Source organism: Pteronotus mesoamericanus, unplaced genomic scaffold, assembly GCF_021234165.1.
Source record: "Pteronotus mesoamericanus isolate MK-2021 breed Mesoamerican mustached bat unplaced genomic scaffold, CSHL_Meso_final contig_169, whole genome shotgun sequence".
NCBI lineage: Eukaryota > Metazoa > Chordata > Mammalia > Chiroptera > Mormoopidae > Pteronotus > Pteronotus mesoamericanus.
In genome coordinates, this window is record NW_026555068.1 from 17616454 (window position 1) to 17631011 (window position 14558).

Consider the following 14558-nt stretch of genomic DNA (forward strand, 5'->3'; position numbering starts at 1 on the left):
AAAATAATTTTAAAAAACCTTGTAACAACCACTGTAAAAATTGAATAATACAATTATAGTATTGATTGTTCCCCTTACACAATTAAAAAAAAAAAAACTGAAAGGAAAAACAAACAGGAGTGACCATCAGTGGAATGGGAAGGGTGGGTGAGGGCAGGGAAAAATCATGAGGAAGACACAGAAATGTGGGTGTTTCAGAGCCAAAAGTAGCAATTGAAAGTTAATTTGCTCCAAATGGCCGGCATAATTCGGGCAACTTAAAATAGATGAACTTGAAAACCATTTTAAAAGGGGTGAGAAGATAACACAGCTATTATTGGATTCCACCTACTTAAAATAAAGACAGTGAGACGCTTCCTGCTTATTTTCAACAAGCAAGTGTTCGAATGAAACTTTAGGATCGTGGAAGCTCACACTTAGGAGAAAAGAGCTAGTGGACTCCGTGTCATCAGTAAAGACTGCCTCAGCCGCGACGACTTAAAGGCAGTAAAAAATTATTCTAAGCAAATGACATATCAATTATGAGATGTTAAAAATCATAGTGAATAGCAGAAGGATTGGGGACCAAGATAAACTGAAAATAGTTCCATGAAAATGGGGAAATAGATAGTTTAAATGTTAAAAGATCCACAGACACTGCAGAAGGCAAGATAATTGATAGAAAAATAAACTGCAGGAGGCAAATTGGAGGAGAAAAGGAAGAACATGGGAAAAACGGAAGCCCTCTGAGAAACAAGGGTCTTTTAATCTGAAAAATGTATATCCTAATTAGTACTTTGAGTCTATGGGGTTAACTTATTTTCTTATTTGGGTACGCCGTTATTTTACCTTAAGTTACTTTACTGAGAATTAAGGAACTTACTGAATTTGGCTACATTATTTTCTTTTTTTTACTGGGATCCTTATAGTCCATGACCAAATTCTTACCAATCTTAATTCATACAAAAGGCAAACCAACAAAATCTTGCCGAATTTTTTAGTCATTTGATTTACGCTTATCCCAGAAATCCTAATTCAGGGGAGAGAAAATCACAAGAGCTTTGGAAATACCTCCTTCGTAAGCCTTGACTTAAATGGACTCTCAAACGTTTTTTTTCTTTTGTTATTTTTTTTTTAAAGGTGTCCTCTACAAGACCTTGTGGTTAGGTATGTCGTAAGGGAAACAGAAAATATGCGATTTGTGTTGGTGATGAAGCACACAGCTATGTTGTACCACTAGAATTTAAAGTATACCATACACACACACACACACACACACACACACACACACACACACACCTTTTCTGATATTCCTAGAGGAGGGTAAACGTGTATTTTGTGAAAGATCCTTGGATGGTTCTGATGAGCCACTCTACCCCCGCTGAAGAGGGCTTCCACCTTCCCTCTCCTCCGCCCAGACGCAAAACCCTGCTTCCAAGCCTACAGGTGATCATCTGCCCTATTTTAGCATCGCCTTTGACATTAAACTGTGAAATTGCTTGGGTTCCACTTCATCTTCCTACACTTACTAAAGTTGTTTTATGTCAACTGCCCTTTCTAATTCCAATGTTTCAGAATGTTGGTGGCTTTTAAACACTGTCTAAAATAACGGCTTGAATTCAGTTCCTCACTCTGGCTTCCTCTTTGACCTCTGGCTATGTCAATTACCTTCCTCTCAGAACTTCATCTTTAAGAAAAAGTGCGCATTTTCAAAATCAGGGGAAGACTGATCTTCCTCCCTGGGGACCCTCACAGCAGGAGCCCTGGTGCTCGTTGTCAGCAGGGACCGGAGCCCTCCCTGCCCTGTGATCTTCCAGCCACACAGCCCTTTCCCAGGTCCCCAGGCTATTCCTAAATCCCATTAATCTGGTCGGAGCACGTGTACCATCCTGCGCATCCATTAATCAGGGACAGAGAAACTGCCGACCCACAACTGTCCTCGCATTCTCGGCTGCACGCAGCCTAACGTGCAGCTTCCCAGGCTTCTGTTCCAATTATAGTGCTGCTCCCAAAAAGTTCAACTGCTTTCCTGGCTGACTCTGCAGTTCTCTTCAACCCACGATGAAAAAGCTTCGACCAGCTGCCTTCAAAGGGGAGCAAGGAAAGTCGGCATCACCAGCCTCTGACAGCTCGCTGACACATTTTCGTTCCCTAACTTTAGCCCTTAGCTGTCTACAGACGACGTGGTCAGAGCATGAGAACCCGAGGGCCTGACCCAATGCCTTGAAGAGTTTATAATCAAACTTTTTGTCCCGAATCACAAAGCATTTAGCAAAGTTATTACACACTCATTCATATCCTATTTCCTTACTAATGACTTCTGGGTAACACTACTATGGATGTAGCTTTTATATAATTGACCTCTTTTCTATGTATTCTCCCAAGAAACTTAGACGTGCATTTCTTTTAAGCAGAAGAAGCCCACAGCTCACACAAGCGACATGAGGAGACAAGAAACGCTTCTGTAGGAGGGCATAACGGGCTAGAAATCTGAGGACATAGGAGAGTTATTGAGAGCACGTATTCCTCAAATCCACTAAACCTTCTTCCCAGGACACCCCAGGAGGTTCTTTTTAGGAGATCCAACAGCTCCATACTTTAAATATTCAGTTATGCTAACGAAGGTCTCATTATTCCAACCTTGAGAAACCTCTATTACTATCCAAAAGCAATAGAAACCAAATCTTGAAAGCCCAAGATGGGGAAAATGGCATTAGAATCACTTGACATCAATGATTTCCATACAGAACAATTGATCAGTTTAGTCTTAGTCCTCCGTTAAGGTCACTTGACGATCACAGGATCAGAAAGGCATAATTTTAAAATGATTTCACCCTGAAAGGAAAACAAACACACTTCTCACCCCCAGAGATAAAGTAAATACTAAAAATAATGAAAGAGGTCCATATGGGAGACAGCTCAGGGAGAGGAAAGCTGTTACTCAGGTTTCTTGGCCTCATGTGGGATAGCATATGATTCCTGAAACACTGTAAGGATCTCAAGTACAACATAGAAACTTCTTGACTGTGACCTGTGAACTGCTGAAGAGTGGGCCCTTACGAAATGCCGAACTCCTCTGCCCTACCTGGCCTTGCAAGGCGTATCAGAGAGACGTACACATCGTGGCAGTCTCTCTCCTGTGGTATGATGAGTTGTAAGAGCTGAAAGTTCTTGCAACGAATGAGCAGATGGCATCCAGTAGCTGTTGTTGCCTGTTTTTCAATGGTGGAAATCTGACTGTGAAGAATCTACAACCAAAAGTTAAGGTGGATGAGCTCAGCACAATGAACTGATGGCTATGACAGGCCAGATCTCTAAGCCACACAGATTGACAGGCAACACTGCCTGCCCTTCAGCTTGCTCAACACATGCACTCAGTTAACAAGAACGGAGATGTTTTGGGAAAGAACCAACTGTCTAATTTTATCATTTTACTTTTCAATGCCAAGCTTTCTGATATCTAGGCTCATTAACTGAAGCCAGCTATTCAGCATACCATTTTGTACAAGTCCAGGTAAGGGAACATTTTGGTAGTCAAATGTTGATTGCGGTTAATAGCTAAAATTGAGTAAGGTCATGAGAAGTTAGTAAAATAAACCTTGCAATCAACAAAAGCTAGAGATGACTCTGCTGGGAGAGGCCGTCATGCTCCTGAATTCCACATGGAATGCTCAAGTTCAATGGCAGCTTGCACTTGTTTTCTAAGCTCTTGGGGGTCAGGCAGGCTGCAGAGGAGATTTATTCTGAAGGCAGTCATGCTGAAGGGCATTTTTGCTGTTTCAGGAGGGTCTCTGCTTAGTCCTCAATGGCAGCATTTCATTCTTTAAATTCCTCTCCAGTGAATAGGACCTGCCACCATCTGCTGAAAATGTAACAATGTCTATGGAATATAGACAAGGCCAAATCTACATTTCAGGCATTCTGGCTCTGGTCATTAGGTCATGGTGAGTTGGCTCTATAAAATAAGAAATATCCAGTGGTCTCATTATTAAGCAGCAGAAATGCCTGGTGCTAGGCATTTCTTATGCCCAGCTTTCCCTAACTTTCCTTTACTTTTCTTGTTTTTTTAATTATCAGAAAAGTGGAGATAACACAATAAAATGACTGTATCTGGCATACTAACACTACTGAATCTCTACTTGAAAGTTGTGACATGAACCACTTGGATATGGCTATTTCTAGGTCTTTCTTTGATGATGTAAATGATTAGTGTTTAAAATGAATAAGGAGATATAGATTTGACTGTGTACAGAAAAGGGCAAAGGTCACATTCCCAAAACATTTCTCTGAATATCCAAACACTAAAGGCCCACCCACCTCACCGTGGGGACAAACAAAACAGTGGAGAATCCAACTTTTTACTTCAAACAATGTAAAGTCCAAAATAAGGAATGCATACCCATGTTTCTTTTCTTGTGTCAGGTGCATTTTCCACAAATATGACATGAGTTGCCGTCAAATACAAAGTACCTAGGGTTGCTTTCTTAGAAGATATTCGATCTACCAAGCGGACATTTTCGACCTAGGAGAATGAGTTTGACAGAGTTAGAGTTAAAGCACCAGAGGTAGTCACGAAAATAAATAACAGGGAAGTAATCTTGCACTTAATCCAAAATACAATTTGGGAAATTCTCCTAATAAGAAAAGCCAGAATTTACCCCTTACTTAGTTCACAGAATATGAATCTGCATATCGAAAGATAAAAATTCACCAATTACTTAAATATATTCTTAAATATATTGCAAAAGATTGACAGACCCCATTCTTTAAGGTTACCCTTTCTGTGTTTTAAATAAGTCAGCATTTTCATTTCACTGTGATTATATACTTCTAATTTAAGGCAGGAAATGTGTGCATCAACATTCTGAGTTTACACAATAACTGTATAAATTACTTTCTATTAAAAAGGAAATAATGTACTTCCCTAGGTATTTCTCAGTTGTAGAAATTGTTTGAAGACAGGAAATATAAATATACTTCTGGGAGCAAAAAGTATCAAAGAACTGTTCTGCGTGTTTATGAAGAAAACTTCCCAAATAAAGATGCTCACATTTATTTATAATAAAATCTGTCTAACACATGGAATCCTCACCACTGAGCTAATTTGAACCATTAGGAGTGATTTCTGGGAAACCATTTTTATCAAGCATATGTTTCTTACCTGTAGAGCAATTTCAAGGATGTGTGCATTAGGATCATTCCCCTATGAAATGTAATGTAATGGGAGCGACAAGACAAGCTCCTCAGGACAAGTGAAAAGTGAAGACAGACACTGGCTCAACCCCGCATCATCCAAGTCAGGATGGTTCTTTGCTTCCCTGAGGCAGCTCAGGGGGAATGAATCCTATTTGCTCCATTCTTTAGCCCAGCGGAGAAGCTGTGGTCCTGATAGAATTGGAGGGCCTGAGGCTTCTCAGCTGCTCCAGGGGAGACCCAGAGGCGGATCCACCCTTCTGAGCACTGCTCAGGCCAATGCCAAGGGCAGACTCGAGCACTCGAGATGCCCATCGCCTCGTCTCCGCTGAGTCCTTAGAACCACATCCACCTTCTGGGTCCCATCCAGCTTCTGCTCACCTTCCAGTGATCTAATGGAGTGAATGACGAGTTAGGTAGTGAAGACCTTGTCTTTGCTCCAGGTGGTGCAGAGTTCCTGAGGCCTCGTGAAGGGCTATGCTTCGTGAAGATGTTCATTGAAGAACCTATCAGCTTACCATTTTAAAAAGTCTTTCTTTTGTTACTGATATATTCCACTTTCTTGTATATGGGTGCTGACCCTTGTGTCTCTTTTGTAAATGGTCTTCACGTCATCGGTTGACTTTCCTACTAGGGGGTCATCATTTCTTACACATTTTATCAGAACAATTTATATAGTAAGGATTGCAGTCTATGGCTTACTTTTTATGTATTTTTTACGTCTTTTACAAGCTTTTTTATTTGTTCCAATGCTTTTTTCAGTAAAGTTACTTGGATCATCTGAGTAGAGAGGAGTATTTTCTATAATGATGTGTCTCTCTTTCCCGTATGTAAACCTCTTTTCCCCGCCTTTAATCATGTGAACTAGAACCTTCAAAATGACAATGATGGCGGTGACAGCAGTCACGCTTGTGTCGCTTTTTGTTTTTTCAGCAACAGCTTTATTGCGATACATTTCACATTCCGCACAATTCACTCCCTTAACATGCACGATTCAATGTTTTCAGGGTACTCCCAGCACTGCGCACACCGTCCCCGTGCAGCTGTCGTCTCGATCCGTTTTGAAGCATGTACGTCATCCCGCACAATAAAAGATCTGCACCAACTCACAGTCTCCCCCAACGCCCTCAGCACGAGGCGACCATCAGTTTAGTTCCCGTCTCTGCAGAGTTGCCTGTTCTGGACATTTCATGTAAATGGAGCATGTCATACTTTGTGCCTGGTTTCTCTAACTTAGCATCATGTTCTCAATCTATGTTTTAATTCAAAGTCATCCATTTGTAAAATGTATTGGTGCTTCATTTCTTTTTATTACCAAGTAATATTCCATTATATGGCTATACCAATTTTATTTATCTATTTGTCAGTTGATAGACATTTGGGTTCTTTCCACTTTTCAGCTATTGTGAATATTGCTGCTATGCACATTCTTGTACAAGTATTTGTGAGGACATATGCTTTTATTTCTCTTAGATATCTCTAGATAGATAGATAGATAGATAGATAGATAGATAGATAGACCTGTCCAGAAAAATCTAGCCATTGTTAATATCACAAGAACAGTTTGCGTGACATCAATGTACCCTGGCAGCCAAGGAGAGTGGACTGGAATGTGCATGCATGAACAATGACGACTTCACTGTACTAGTGGGGCCAGTAGATGCCATTGAGTGAGCATGTTGCATTAAGCTTGAACACTCCTCCATGGAAACTATTTAGATAATTCAGAAGGCTGCAGCTGTGGGTAAATGGTGACTGGCAGCTTTATCACAACAATGAACCTGTTCATGCATCACGTCTCACATAGTGTTTTTTTGTAAACATCATATGACCCAGGTGACTCAGCCCCCCTACAGCCCAGATTTGGTGCCCTACAACTTCTGGCTTACCCCCAAACTAAAATCACCTTTGAAAGGGTAGATATCTCAGACTACAAGTGAGAGTCAGGAAAATGTGGCAGAGCAGCTGGTAGTGATTTGGAGAATTGTGTGAGGTCCCAAGGTGCCTACTTTGAAGGGGACCAAGACATCATTGTCCTATGCATGATACTTCTTATATCTTGTATCTTCTTCAATAAATGCCTATTTTTCATAGTACATGACTGGATACTTTCTGTACATACTTTCATATGCCTAAGAATGGAATTGTTGGGTGATATAGTAACTCCTTGTTTAACCTTTTCAGGAACTCCCAGACTGCTTCCCAAAGAGGCTGTATCATTTTATATTCCCACCGCCCCATAAGAGGGTTCCAATTTCTCCACATATTTGTCAACACGTGTTATAATCTGTTTGATTACAGCCATCCTATTAGGTATAAGATGATATTTCATTGTGATTTTGATTTGCACGCCCCTGATGATTAATGATGTGGAGCAACTTTTCACGTGCACCCCTGCTGTTGATGGGAACACTCCCCATATTTCACCATTGAGTTTAATGTTATTTTTATCACATTGTAGAAGTGATCTATTCTTTTTTTTATTGTTGTTCAATTACTGTTGTCCCCATTTCCCCCTCCATTCCTCTCCCCAACCTCCACCTCCCACATTCAGTCCTCCATCCTCGCTGTTGTCCTTGTCCATGGGTCCCTCATACATGCCCCTTGACAACCTTTCCCCTTCTTTTCCCCAGTATCCCCCTCCCCCCTCCCCTCTGGTCAGTGTCAGTTTGTTCTTTACGTCCATGTCTCTGGTTCTATTTCGCTCATTTGTTTTGTTGATTAGGTTCCACTTGTAGGTGAGATCATAATGGTATTTGTCTTTCACTGCCTGGCTTATTTCACTTAACATAATGATCTATTCTCGGTTTAGTAAGAGTTTTGATTTTTGAAAATCAGCAATAAACATTATGCCATTTTAATAGTTTTTGGATATTTGCTTTTTACTATAGTACTATGTTATCAATAATAGTAATAGACTTCTTAATCTTTAAAGAAGCCGTAGATTCTTAGTATATTACCAATTTGGGAATAGTGTATTGATGTTTTAATATTGCTTACATTTTATCTGTGATAATTACTTTGTTTTGTTTTCACTCTTGTTTTTTCTTTCATCTTTGCTCTTAAGAGAGACGGGCATGTACTAACCTATTTATGCTACTTTTACTACATGAATTCACCTGGTTATTATTAAATCAATTAATTAGAAAGATTTCAACATACAAAATATTTATTATTTGAAACAAATAGACACCCAAGGACATGCTTATTGATTTTAGAGAGAAGGAAAGGGAGAGAAAGAGAAAGGGAGAAAAACATTGATATGAGAGAGAAACATCAACCAGTTGCCTCTTGTATGTGCCCCAACCAGGGACTGAACCTGCAACCTAGGCATGTGCCCCGATGAAGAATCAAACATGCAACCTTTCAGTTTACGGGACAATGTTCCAACCAACCGAGCCCCTCTGGCCAGGGCTACAGACACTTCCTTATACAAAAATGATTTTTTGATAATTATTTCAATTTCTTGTACGGTTATAAAACCATTCAATATTTAGATTTCTCACTAAATCTCATTTTGGCATCTATTTTATTTACAAATTATCTTCTAATTGCTAATTTTCAAATTCTTATGATGTTTTCATTCTTATCTGCAGGTAAATTTCTCTCTTCATGTCTTCTCTTACTGTTCTTACTTTTTTTGTGGTTAGACAAAGGTTTTTCTTCAAAGTAACAGGTCTTGGATTTATTAATTTAATAATTTTTCTCTTTCCTAATTGTTAATTTCAACTTGTGAATGCATGTTTTACATTTCTTTCCTCGGGGACATCATGTGTTTTTTGTTTCTTTGTTCATTTCCAAACTTTTAGGTTTAATAGTCAGCTCATAAAGTTTTATTCTTTTTGTTTAGTGACAAAAATTTAAGTCCAATCATTTTCCTCCAAGTAAATCTTTGGCTGCATGTTTTATCATTCTTACTTTCTAGATAGACCATAACTGGAGTTTTTATTTCTTCTTTGACCTAGGAGTTTTTAAAGAGAATATTTTTCAGTTCCCACATGATTGGATTATTTTATTTAAACATTTGTCATTAAACATTCTATTTTAAACTAACTACAACAAAGATATGAAAGAGAGTTGTGGGAAGAGAGAAGCAAGGGGATATATTATTTTTGGAACATTTCTATGGGAAAAAACTAATTTGCATGCTAAAATGTGCCTAACTAAATTGAGCGGAGGTCCAGGGGTGATATACCAGTTAACAATACCTAAAATCATTTCCCTGATACTTATGACTAATGAAACAAAGCTTTATTGAGATATTAATATTGAACATAATATTTTGATATTTAGAATGAGTTATTATCTCTACAGAAGTGAAGGAAGAAGCTATATCACGAAGGTTATTTTTAGAAAACCTCCATAGAACTGAGAAAGGATTGCAGATGGTCGTAAATTAGAATACTTAATGAGACTTTTTTTCCATGCTATGATGTTAACTTTGGAGGCTGCTGCAGGAATATTACATTTCAAAAGTTGGCACTAGTTTTTACAGGTCCCACAGCTATCAAAAGCAATTTTGAAGTAGAGAGAGGAATAAAGAAACAAAAGGCAAATAGGGAAACATCAACAGCATGATTTCCCAGTGCTGTGTAACAACCAAAGAAATGGGTCATCAGAATTGAAGTTCAGTTGCCTGAGAAATTCTGTGAAGATCAGGAACCCTGCTCAGTGGTTTGCACTGAGGCAGCCAGAGCTTTCTTGACTGTGACTTGAGAGCCAGTCAACTCTAGATAAAATGAAATGAATCTCAACAATGTTGCCACCATCTTGAAGACACACTGGCTTCATATCACTGCCTCATTGTTCAGTTAACTTAATTCTATCACACTAACACATATAATAACCTATATGATAATAAGGCCTCTTTCAAACTTGGAGCGAGATGACCCTTAGGAAACTACCAGCTTCCCTAGACAAAGTTATTGCAATTAATTTACATGTTCCTAGGAATACCATGCACAACACATACTAAGTATTCATGTTCTGCAAAAGGCAGCTCATCTATGCAAAACATATTACAATATATCATTAATTCTTGGGTGTCCACTTCACAGTCTGACACTTTTGAAGATGCAAGGTACCTTATGATTAATGTGGTAAGAAGCCATTGTGTCATTTAATGGGTAGTGCTTTTGTCTTTCTTTTTGGTGCACAAAATCTCAGTGCATCTTATAATCACTGATGCCCTAGATTTGCTGAAATGCAGTTAAGTCTGTGGTCACTGGCATATAAATGGTACCTGAAACCATGGGACCAAAAGAGGTTACCCAGGGAGAGCATGTAGAGGGAAAAGAGATCTGGGGAAATGCAACATTTAAAGGTTGGGTGAAAGGGAAGGAATCAGAAAAGCCAACTGGGAAGGGACGGCCAGTTAGGAGGAAAATCAGGGAAGCCTGGCGTCAAGGGAGCGTGTGCAGCAGCAGTGATCTAAGAGACAAGGAGTGATTGTGTCAAACGCTGCTGAGAGACCAAATCAGGCAAGACCTGTTCAATGCCCATGGAGTGCAGTAACATGGAAGACGCGGAGACCTTAGCCGGGGGTCCTGGGAGTGCAGGCAGCAGAAGCCATCACACAGCGGCTGGAGCAGTGAGCTCGCAGGAGCTGAGAAAGTAGAGGTCCCGGGCCTTGTGGAAGTGAGGTCAGACTGGGCGGAAGCCAGAGGCGGACAGCCTGGCCTCTCAGACTCCATCTCCAAAGCAGCCAACGGCCAAAGCACACAAAGAGCTTTCCAGAAGCAACTGGCATGTGAAGACGTTTTCAAGAAGGAAGCCTATTAATGATGCCAATAAGGGGGCATCTCAAGTTGAGATACACACAGGATAAAAAAATAACTCCCATTAGAGGTAATTCATGAGGGATATGTTGTAAAGGAGTAGATTAGAGGACCCCTGGGCAAGGACTTATCCTGTTTATGCTGAAGTCTCCCTAATCCTAAAAAGCTTGAAAAACTGGTCTTTTTTTTTGGAAAAAAAAATTGAGCCATATTCTGTTTTATGTAATGTTTTAAGACTCAAAAATATAGAAGAAAGGAGAGAAAATCACCCCTCGTCCCGTAATTCAAACGCAAGCACTGTGAGTCTTTTGGCAAATTTTAGAAAATATTTACACCTCATTCACAGTGTGTTGGATTAGGTGACAAGGTGCTGGGACGATAATGCGGGGGAGGGGGCGTCAGGGTTGGGGAGGGAGAGTCTCATCTCAGCTGTTCGCTTTACGGACCTTCCCTTGGCTCCAGGTCTTCAGAGGATTGTGCTTTAGCCCAGAATACCTTGATGAGCTGGAGAGAGCTTTGCAATTGAGGAAGGGGCAGGTTCTACCGCCGCATAGCTGTGTCTTGGCACAGCGACACATGAAGGTTTGCAGAAACAGTCTCTACCCTGAACAAATGCAGTGGAAGAGGGAGATTATGGCAGAGGTGGCCACGCAAACCTCCAGGGGAGCTGGCGGAAATTCTGGGGAGAGATTTGGACTTCCCAAGGGGATACAATGGGGGTGTTCAAAATAACTTTACCAGTATCTCATGGATCAGGCCGATCCCAGCTCTCATTTGGCTGATGTAAAACTTACCAAAGTAATAATAAAAGCAATAACCGATATTTTTAGGGTGCTGACTCCATGCTACGCACTGTGCTACCCCTTTGCATGTCTGACCTCAGAGAATCCCCTCAATAACAGCAGGAGCTAAGTCCTCATACAGTCCCCTTTTCAGTTACGGTTAGAGACCCAAGAGGTTTCCCCTGCCGGTAACGAAGGTCTGCTAACCCCAAAGCTCAAGCTCTCCAAGGCACTGAGCAGTGGTGAATACCTTCGAGGTCACTGTAGCCAGGTTATTCAAAACCAATATGCTTAAAATAATCAATGAACAATTATTTTAAGAAACTTTTTATACATGAAATAAGAATTTTCCAATAGAGTGCTTTAAGACAAAAATATATGGTAAAACTATATTCACAAAGCACTGTCGGAATGTGCTTTGAGATAAACCCAAGGACAGAAAGCCTGGGAACGGGGTACCAGAGCCCAAGTGCTGGCCGAGGAAGCGTTCAAGAGTCTTGGGGCTGAGAAAAGCGAGAGTACCTCGTGTCCCACTCCGTTCAACGAAATGCCCATGTGCTCTGCCGTGTTAGGTTCTGAGCAAAAGAAAAGGGTGAAAATGAACAAGCCTGTCTCTCCTCAAGAATTGTACAGACTCCGTGTATGGAAAACGCTGTGCCCTGGTTTGATAGCCTTCTCATTCCCATCCCTGCTTGGTTGGGGTTAGATCAAGGAAACAAAGAAAAGAAAGATTTCATCAGCTTTTTTAGGCCAAGCTGAAAAGCTTCAGTGAAAACACCAGTCCCCACACGGCAATGCCAGGCCTGAGACAGGGCACCTGGCTGGGGATCACAAGTCCAGCTCAGTCCTTCCCTTGCTGCCTGGAATCAGGAGGACTCTGTAAATCACTGCGAGACAGAGCCTCTTGGCAATTCCCCGTTGCGCCCCTGACTAATGGCAAGCTCCACAGAATAGGAGCCTTTGTACCCTGCAGGACGAACCCCAGACTCATGAACGTACTGGGTTCCAGAAGCATCTCAGACTATGTGGGAAAGGAAAACGGTTCTGCAGGACAAGAAGCCCAAAGTGCAAGGCAGGATTACTTGTCTTGAAAAAAACAGAAGGGAAACTTATGGCTCTGGCTTTCCTTGGGCCAAAGACTCTCAGTACCGTACAAATTAGGCTGTAGGTCGCTGCCATTTGGGGGAAGAGACCCAGAGGTTGTCAAACAGGGAAAAATCAAAATGTCTGCAGCAGCCAAAACCTAAAACAATTTTATGTTCCAATCTAAGAAAAGCAGCTAGATAAATAGTTTGTCATGCTAAAATTGGTATCATGACATTTTCTGACTCTACCAACACGAAGAGTAAAGTATTTGTCTCTGAGTCAGGAGGTCTGGGCTCTGGTTCTGGTTCTGCGTTTGAAACTGAACCGCTGGATGCAGGCTGTTGAGTTAGTGTCTCTGGGCTTTGACTTCTATAAGGACCTGACGGGTATTTAATGTCTGTCTCCTGCCTCATAGGCCACAGTTCTAACCCAGTGGTACCATAGAGAAAGGCTAGAAAGCACACAAAACAGCACAAGTGAAAATACACACAATAATGTCCTCCAGAAATTCAGCCTCTCAGTAACGTGGCTGGCCAACAAAACGCTAACGATTTCCTAAGGACAGGAAGCACAAGCCTCAGCCAAAACCGGTGCTGCCCAGGCATCCGAGACAGGCCCAGCCGCGGTACTGAACCCAGCGTTCAAGGCCCAAGCGGGAAAGAGGAACACGCCCGCCCAAGCACACCACTTGATATTTGAAAGAAGGTATTTTGGTTGCTTTTCTTTAGCAAACGACATCAGATTGCATCTTTTAAATAGTATTATAGTTCATCTTAATGCTCATAGAATTCTTTAAGATAAAAATTACAAAAGAAGTATGTAAAATATATGTTAACATCAGTATGCCAACTTGATTTCTGAAACCATATTTTAAAATACACCTATCTAGCTATCCATGTTTTTCTTTTTCTTTTCTTCTCTTTTTTTACAATCTAATGATGATATTTGGGCTACGTGACATACAGACCAATCGACCAATCTGGTTTCTTAGTGCCCACCCATGAAATTTCCACACCACCGGTCAGAAAGTGACTCGGTGACAAGGAGGACTAGTGCAGAACCAGACTTGAGACGACTACAATAATGAGATGCTAAAAGTAAAGGCGGAGTTCATTTTTCCTAAGACGTGCCACTGCAACGCAGTCCTGAGGAAACATGAGCCACAAAATGTGTACAACACAGAAAATGTGCATGCACAAGGCAGTTTAAAATGCACGGTAACGAATGCACGTCCACTGCCCTGTGAGCAACGGTAGTGCCGTGATTAGGAGGCAACGGTGAAGGCAGCACAGCTGGGCCTAGAAGCCCCCAGGGAGGGACGCCGTCCCTCGGGATCCAGGGTCTTGGGTGTGGAGGCTGTTCTGACCAAAAGCAGTTCCCCCTCCCTGCACCAGCTAACTGCTGAGAGTCACAATCAGAACGACCCCAGACTAATTTTCCAGAAAAGCCGACGGTAAAGAAGAAAGCACCAGTGTGGCAGATTCCTTTCAACTAACTTCTCCCTTGAGCAGAGGGGGAAGAAGAAGGAAGGGTAATAAAAAAAAATAATAATAATGTTCACTACCTTTTACTGAGCAGCTACTGTGTGCCAGGTATTGTACCAAGCGTCATCCATACACTGTTTGTAACCCTGGCTGGGAGGTAGACATGGTGATCTCATTTTACAAATGGTAAAATAAAAGAGCATGAAGCATAAATCGACTGCCCAAGGTCTCACAGGTAGACCTCTCCTGTACTTGAC

At 41.2% G+C, this 14558-nt stretch overlaps 1 protein-coding gene across 7 annotated transcripts in view; it reads right to left on the reverse strand.

The window, feature by feature from the left end:
• The window catches only part of MTMR7 (myotubularin related protein 7), an 81657-nt gene that overhangs the window by 51571 nt on the left and 15528 nt on the right, over positions 1 to 14558 (reverse strand). For 6 of the 7 annotated variants that reach the window (XM_054566116.1, XM_054566115.1, XM_054566112.1 and 3 more), the window contains 2 exons: positions 4379 to 4501; positions 3065 to 3227 (listed from right to left, as the gene is read on the reverse strand). In XM_054566116.1, the coding sequence (XP_054422091.1) occupies positions 3065 to 3227; positions 4379 to 4501 (286 nt within the window). Of the gene's footprint in view, positions 1 to 3064; positions 3228 to 4378; positions 4502 to 14558 lie in introns of those variants that run through there. The other variant, XM_054566117.1, reaches the window with a different exon arrangement.